Source organism: Juglans regia, chromosome 10 (genome assembly GCF_001411555.2).
Source record: "Juglans regia cultivar Chandler chromosome 10, Walnut 2.0, whole genome shotgun sequence".
Lineage (NCBI taxonomy): Eukaryota > Viridiplantae > Streptophyta > Magnoliopsida > Fagales > Juglandaceae > Juglans > Juglans regia.
The window spans coordinates 26,875,599-26,883,802 of NC_049910.1; the positions used below are offsets into that span (position 1 = coordinate 26,875,599).

Below are 8,204 nucleotides of genomic sequence, written 5' to 3' on the forward strand. Positions count from 1 at the left end.
ACAACATTTTAATGTTGTTCATTAGGGATTTTTGGGCATATAGATCCCGCATGAGCATATCATGTAGTGTCCATTATTCTCTGCATTAGATCAGTTAGAAAGGATCTCTATTTTGTCCTTCTTTTGTTACTCTTTCTATAGTTCAACTTGGAGATGTTCTGCCTTCAATGGCTAGGGGATGATAATAGCAAGTTTTCCGACAAACCTGGATCACTCTTTTTGATTCTGCGTTTAAATTTTGGCAGCCTTACCATAGATTAAAGCAAGCAATCATAATAAGGCTAATCTCCAAATTTCCATCTATCATAGTAAAATCTTTCTTAGATACCATGTCGCACTTCATCATCTTTCTTCTGCCACATAATAGCAGAAACGACACAAAAAACAACTAATATGGTGGTTGATGGAAATTGCCTTCATTCCAAAAACTACAAAATATAATTAGCTAACAATTTCAAAATCACATTCTCCATGTAAACCTAATTCTGCTTGAAAACATCTCATTGTCCAACGGTAAAAGAAAAGTCAGACATAAACACCAGAAGCAAGCAGCAAGAACAAGGACCCAAAACCCTGCCACCAGAGATATTGGTATTTAGCATCGACAAGAAAACAAGATTTCAATATTATATATTTCTGTAAATGATAGGAAATATAGTGAAAATCACACATACCAGGAAGACAGAAGCCACTGCTCCTGTGATAAGCTCCTTGGTAAGACTTCGGTTCCGCCTAGAAGAGGTTGCTTCATAACTGCAAGTGGAATGATGCTGTTAACATCTTGCCAGAAAGAAGAAATGGAGAAAAGCGAGACCCGACACTGTTATTAATGTAAATAAATAAAAAATGATGCTTTAACATGTCTTTCCATAGATGATAGACCATGATCCGTTATAATGCTTGACTATGCAATCGACTAGTAGAATAAAATAATATAGAACAACAAAATAATAGACTGATATTTTGATAGACGCAGCAAAGGTCGGAGTACTTGGCAATTATGAAGCTGAAAAACAACATAGAACCAGAAATATGAGAAACCATCTTCAGAGCCTGTTGGATCACTTTGCTAAAAGCTATTCAAACTATACATCACCAGTAACCATAACAAAATGACTCCATACTTGTCAACACTAGTATTAGAAATCTCCAACATTCACAATGTAAGAAGTAAAAAAGGTCAATACAGCGAAGCTTATGGCTCTCCTTCATGGGTTGAGAAGTTGCAAATCGTTGAATATCTCAAATGTGATAGTTGAAATGGATTCTATGGTAGTTATCTCTTGGTGGCTCAGAGGGAGATGTGGTGTGTGGTACCTTGAGGATTTTTGGGAAGAAATTGTTGATTTATCCTGCACGATTCAATGTCGGTTCTAGCATGTTTTTCGTGAAGGTAATAGGTTGGCGGATTGGTTAGCTAAGGTAGGGGCTTCAGGTTCTGAATGGGATTTTTTTTAATAGTTATAATTTGCCTCGGGTTCTTAGAGGCCTAATTCGTTTGGATTCTTTGGCTCTTCCATCTTTGAGATGTTAGGTCTGGTCTTTTGTGGTGGTTTTTCTTTTATTTTTTATTTTTTGAATTATAGGCTTGTTATAGCTATAGTTTGTTATAGTTGGATTTCTTTTTTCAGGTTGTGATCTTTTGGGGTCATCTGTAAACCTTGTTTTTGTTCCACGGTATTCCTCGGCTATAAGTGAGAGTTTTTTTATTACTAAATTCGGGAGGGGGTCACTATTGGACATGTGACTTTCCTCTCTTAAATTTAAAAAAAAAAAAAAAAAAGAGGTCAATACAGGGTTCAAAAGGCAAAGATCCAGTGATTCTAGTCCAAACGACTCAAGAATTAAGAAAGTTCTCAAAAGGCAAACTTAAAGAAGTGAAAATTTACTAAAACGAAAGAATGAATCACCTAACTCAGCTAAGCAATGTAACTGTCTTTGACTGGAAGAAACAACAATTTGCTAAAGAACAGTTCCATACATCACAATCCTAACATTAAAACACAAAAGGTTTGGTAGTTGGATTGCAAAAGTGTAAAACTGATGATACATAGTTTGAGCCAAATGTACTTTCCCCTAAAAAAAAAACAGCAGATGAAGAAGAATGGGCAGCAGCTCCCGTGAATTAATATTCTTCTTTGTAATTTTGTTGTTTTAAGAAACAATCAGAAACAATCAATGAAGTTTTTTTATATTCAAGAGTTTAATGTAGAAAGAGAAATTGTCGAAGATACCAATATCCAAGTACCAAATTGGATATGGAATGAAGAACTTGAGAACACAATTAGAAACGGTTCATAATACATCGTACATTCGCTGGGCAACACAAAAAACTCTTAACATGATTTACTCCCGCCAAACACATGATCTTTCGCATTAAACCCAAAAAACTCCATTATTCTTCAACAGAAAATCGTTTTCCAATCAGAATTATATTGAAAGGACAAATATTCAGGGGATCGGATCGAGATTACATGAAGAAGGAGGCGGTGACCACGAGACCGATCGCGAGCATGAAGACTGACAGAGTTGGGTACCAGGCGTCTGGTACGGGACTGGTAATCGGTTTCGGCGCCTTAAAAGAAAAATCAACAGAAACTAAATCTAAGAAATTGAAAACAGAGAAAACGATTCCGGGATAAAGAAAAACTAGAAAAAATAAAACAAAAACTTCAGAAAAAGTTCGAGAATGAAGTGGTCTAACCATGGAGTTTGGAAGACGACTTCGGTTGTTCCTCGCAGATTGGATCCGACACACGGTGAGAACTCAGAACTCAGGCGCTAGACTCTAGTGTGTTGGTCAATATGAAACCTGGATCGGCTTGCTCGGATAAATCTGACGGTTTACAACTTGCCACGTAATCACAACAAAAATGCCATTAGGCTATTAGCTATATATCTTTTTGAGAAAATCATTTCCAATCTATTAAACCACATGAATACAAGCAGGGAGGACCCCCAACGTTACAACATGATCATAGATGGAAAGAACATTTTTTGCTAACAAGTGGGCAATATAATTGTCATTTCTCCTAACATGATAAACCTCCCACTTGGCAAAGAAATTAAGAAGATGTTTAGCCTCCTCAACAAACATACTAGCACTGTTAAACCCCTCTTCCTCCCTTTTTAGAGCATTAATGACTTGCAGAGAGTCTCCTTCAATGATCACTTGAGATAGCCCAAGTTCCAAACCAAACTGGACTGCAATGAGGGCTCCATAGGCTTCTGCAAGTGCTGGATCAGGGAAGAGGTGCTTCTTGGTTCTCTTTGTAGCAATGGTATGTCCTGCATTGTCCCTAACAACCACTCCCACTCCAATAAAACCTTCTGTCTTGTCTATTGGACTATCCCAGTTCACTTTGATCCAGTTTGATGGAGGGGCCTGCCAAGTCTCGACTGAGTTGCAAGGCTGCATACTGTCCTGCCAGGAGCTCTCCTCATTTAGCATATCCATTGTCCTTCTTGCATCCTTGACAATAGCATTCGGGTGAGCAAAGGAGCCATTAAAAATAAATCTATTCTTTCTCCACCATATCATCTTTGCAACCACAGCAAATTCTTGGAGGAGTTGGCAATCCATAGTCCGAAATAAGGTTTCAAGGATTTGGATCATGGATGTGTAAGGAAGGTAGCATTTCTGTAATCTTTTAGAACACTGGCCCCACACATCTTTTGCTGCCTCATATCTCCATAAAGCATGAACTGTGTCTTCTTCCTCCAGCTTACAAATGGGGCAGAGTGAGAACTCGACTATTTTCTTTTTAAAGAGGTTTGATTGAGTTGGAAGGGCCTCTAAGCAGGATCTCCATAAGAACACTTTATCTCCAGGTTGCACCTTTAACTGCCATAGCTGCTGCCACACTGCTTTGAAAGATGAACTGGTTGAGGCTTGACATGATGCATGTAGGCTTCTTTCAAGTTCCTTGTGGTAGGCACTCCTTACTGAAAAATTCCCTTCTTTAGTGCCTTGCGAAACTAATTTATCTCTGCTGTTGAGTGAGCTAATTGGAGTTTGGAGGATGACACTAGCTTCTCTGGCATTGAATATCTGCTGCACCAGGTTTCTATCCCATTGCTTCGTGACTGGATCAATCAAGTTTGACACTGTTGCATTTTCTTCCAGCACACTAACACTACTTTGAGCCTTACCTGGATTTGTATGTAAAATCCACCTGTCCCTCCAAATTTGCACTTGGTTCCCATTCCCTATTCTCCAGTATGAACCTTCCTCCACCAAGGGTCTAGCTGCCATGAAGCTTCTCCATACATAGGATGGTTTTGATCCAAGTTTGGCTTCTAGAAAAGTGGCAGTTGGGAAATACTTGGCCTTCATCACCCTAGCAGCAAGAGACTCTAGATTTTGGACCAACCTCCAGCATTGCTTGGCCAGCATTGCTTTGTTGAATGCCTCGAAATCTCTAAAACCCAGCCCTCCTTCAGACTTAGCTTTTCCCTTTTTTTCCCAAGACACCCAATGGGTTCTATACTTATTATTTTGCTGCCCCCACCAGAAGTTACTAATGACACTATTTATGTCTTTGAGCAAGGATTTGGGAAGTTTGAAAACTGACATTGTGTAAGTAGGTAAAGCCTGAAGAATAGCTTTGATAAATACCATCTTTCCAGCTTGAGACAGCAGTTTAACTCTGTGGTTGCTAAGTCTTGATCTGATATTGTCCACTATACCTTTAAAAGTCTGACATTTGAGCCTGCCAACCACTGAGGGCAGTCCCAAGTACCTTTCATATGTCATGCCATGTCTAACCCCTGCTATGGATAGAATATATTGTTGTGTGGCCCTTGCTATGTTCTTACTAAACAAAATGGAGGTTTTTTCCAGATTCAGCCTTTGGCCCGAGGCTACCTCATAGGACCTCAACAGTTCAAAAAGCCTACCCCATTCAATGGCATTAGCCTTGCAAAAAATGAGGCAGTCATCAGCAAAGAAAAGGTGGGATATTCTGATCTGACCTTTTGCAATAGGAACTCCATGGATTAATCCCTTCCCTTCAGCATTACACAGTAGACAGCTAAGAGCCTCAGCACAGATGATAAACAGATAAGGTGAGAGGGGATCAGCTTGTCTTATACCTCTCGTTGGGAGAAAAGATTCCTGGGGGACTCCATTAAGCAGAAGAGCATATGAGACAGATTCAATGCATTTCATCACCATCTCAATCCACTGACTACAAAATCCCATTCTGTGCAGAACTGCTCTGATGAAGCTCCACTCAAGCCTGTCATATGCCTTACTCATGTCAAGTTTTAGTGCCATGTACCCTTCTTTGCCTGTCATCTTAGATTTCATTGTATGCATTGCTTCAAATGCCACTATCACATTATCAGAAATTAGTCTTTTAGGCACAAAGGCAGATTGAGCACTCGATATGATGAGTGGTAATACAGACTTCAGTCTATTAGCTATCACTTTGGAGATGAGCTTGTACATTACATTACAAAGAGATATGGGTCTGAATTCAGTTACTTTGGTGGGGGTCTTTTTCTTTGGAATTAAGCAAATGAAGGTATTATTAATATCAGAGATATTACCATTAGAATTTAGCACCTGCAATATAGCATCACTGACCTGTTTGCCAATGAAATGCCATTGTTTCTGGTAAAAAGCAGCAGGAAAGCCATCTGGGCCAGGAGAGCTGAGACCTTCCATCTGAAAAAGGGCCTTTTCAATCTCTTGTTGGGTGTAATTTCTTGTAAGGTTGGCATTCATTGCTTCTGTGACTCGGGGCTCCATTGACTCCAAACAAGTTGACATGTTAACTGGTGAGGAGGTGGAGAAAAGATCTTTGTAATAATCTTGGAAAAGGGAGCTAATTTCCTCAATGGAATTCACTTCCTACCCATCTTCATTCACCAGCTTCTTAATCATGTTGACTTTCCTTCTAAGGGAGGCACATTGATGAAAGAACTTGGTGTTTCTGTCCCCCTCTCTTAGCCACCTCTGCTTAGCTCTCTGTTGCCAGTTGATATTCTCTTCCTCTAACAACTTGTTTGTTTCCCTTTGGACCTGCTTGACTTGATCATTTAGATGGCCTTTGTTCTCTTGCTGGAGATCAGTCAGAAGGGCCAAATTCTCTGTCAGCTGTAGATTTTGATTGCCCCATCTTTGTTTGCTCCACTGTAATAGCTTCTGTTTGCACTGGTTTAACCTTGCAGAGGTAGCATTCAATTCAATTTCAGGTCCCTTGTGACTCATCCACGCTTCCTCCACCAGTTTTTGATAATCCTCCCTCACCACCCATTTTGCTTCAAATCTAAATGGCCTTTCCTTCCTGTTCCTACTGTTTAGTCTTCCCTCTATGGAAATCAGTAAAGGACAGTGATCAGAGCTCAATGATGGAAGGGTAAAAACTTTGGTGTTTGAGAAAGCCTCTTCCCAGGTAGCATTACACAAAGCTCTGTCCAACCTTTCTTTGGTAAAGGCTGCTCCATGTCTTCCATTAGTCCAAGTAAATTTGTTTCCTATAGAGCCCATGTCACACAGTTCACAAGCCTCAACAGCTGCTCTAAAGGCCTCTATCTGCCCACTAGGTCTCAACGCCCCACCCCATTTCTCTGCATAGTTGAGTATTTCGTTAAAGTCCCCCATGCACAACCACCCTTTAGTGCTATTAGGTTTAATGGCTTGAAGCAGCCTCCAGCTGTCCTTCCTTTTCATGGAATTTGGGTTTCCATAAAACCCAGTAATCAACCATTCCTTTCCCTCCTTAGTACCCTTCACCATAAGAGAAATGTGAAATTGGGTGAAAGTGTGCACTTCAGCTTCCATTTCATCTTTCCAAAGAAAGGCCAGGCCACCACTTCTTCCTCTACAATCAATAACAAAACTATTCTCAAACTTCAGCCTCTTTTTAATATGTTCAATTTTAGCTCTCTCTCATTTTGTTTCCATAAGGAAAACAAAAGAGGGGGACTTTCTAAGCACCATGTGGTGCAGATCATGAACTATTTGGGGGTTCCCAAGCCCTCGACAGTTCCAGCTGAGGCACTTCATTTGTGTTGGTGGGGCTGTTCCACAGCCACCACCATGTCAGAGGGAAGTGAAGCAAATTTGTCATCCTCAACTTTGATTTTCTTAGGATGATTTTGGTTTTCATTGATCACCAATTGAGTGCCGTCTCTTTTGTTGCCTGTTTGTGAGCCTGAGTTTGCCCCCACCCCCAAAGAGACCCTTTCCAGGCATATGTCTCGGGCCCTCCTTTTCCAACTTGCAGTTTTCTTAGCCTGCTCAAGTGTCTTTACTTGATTGGAGAAGAAATTGTCAAATTCTTGGATTTGGTTTACTAGGTCATACGATGCTCCAGTTCCCTTTTTTGATCTCTTTTTCAAACTAGTGTCATTTCTGGTTCCTTCTGCACCAGAGTTACCAGTGCTGAACACTAGGTCCACCACCCCCAACCTATCACATGTCTCCTCAACTTTGTCTATACGTACACTGTCTGCCTTATTTAGCCTACCCATACTCCCCTCTTCTAATGCTAGGTTTGACTTTGACATTTCCCCAAATACTTGCTCTTGTCCCCCCCCCCCCAGCACCTTTTCCCTCGATAACCACAGCTACCTCAGCAGGTATCTAACCCCACTCCCTAAGATTTCCTTTTCCAATATTGTCCTCATCCCTGACCTCCTCTCTCTCCCTCCATGACCCTGACTCTGGCTAGAACTCCTGTGTTTTTTCCTCACCATACCTTTTGCATTGCAATTCACTCTCCCTGACTGTTGGTGCTCTTAACCAGGCCCCATATTGAGCCTGGTTCTCTCCACCTTTGGTTACATGGTAGGAAAGATGGGAGTGTTTGATGATGCCACATTTGAAGCAAATGGATGGTAGCCTTTCATACTTGAAATACACCCATGTTTTCTTACTCTCCACTGTGATAAACATGCCCCTTAAGAGAGCCTTGGTTAAGTCGAGTTCCACTCTTATCCTCAGAAACTTGCCCCAGCCTATGCCTCTTTCATCAACATACACCTTTATTGCCCTCCCCAAGTTGTTTCCAATCTGGTAGCCAACATCTTGGTTCATGCAGTCGAAGGGGAGGTTGTAAGCTTGAACCTAGAACTCTTCTCTGTTAAACTGAACTTCATTAATGGACACGGAACCATTGAAAGACTGAATACAAATGAGCCAGCTGTCAAAGGCCCACGGCTTGCCATTGGTCACTCTGTCCATGTCCTTTTTG

At 40.9% G+C, this 8,204-nt stretch overlaps 1 protein-coding gene across 1 annotated transcript; it reads right to left on the reverse strand.

The window, feature by feature from the left end:
- Window positions 1-276: 276 nt before the first annotated feature.
- LOC108997836 (transmembrane protein 258-like) lies at window positions 277-2,829 on the reverse strand. The gene is made up of 4 exons (XM_018974225.2): window positions 2,705-2,829; window positions 2,475-2,575; window positions 675-753; window positions 277-573 (listed from the first exon to the last, which is right to left on the reverse strand). The coding sequence occupies exons 1-4, from the start codon at window positions 2,705-2,707 to the stop codon at window positions 526-528; spliced, it is 231 nt and encodes a 76-aa protein (XP_018829770.1). The 5' UTR covers window positions 2,708-2,829; the 3' UTR covers window positions 277-525.
- Window positions 2,830-8,204: the final 5,375 nt, after the last annotated feature.

Excerpts from the sequence above, each read along its gene's own strand:
- LOC108997836 (XM_018974225.2), bottom strand. Across the intron at positions 754-2,474 it reads GTCACCGCCTCCTTCTTCAT|TTATGAAGCAACCTCTTCTA; the intron begins GTAATCTCGATC and ends TTCCACTTGCAG. Across the intron at positions 574-674 it reads CAGTGGCTTCTGTCTTCCTG|GGTTTTGGGTCCTTGTTCTT; the intron begins GTATGTGTGATT and ends CTCTGGTGGCAG.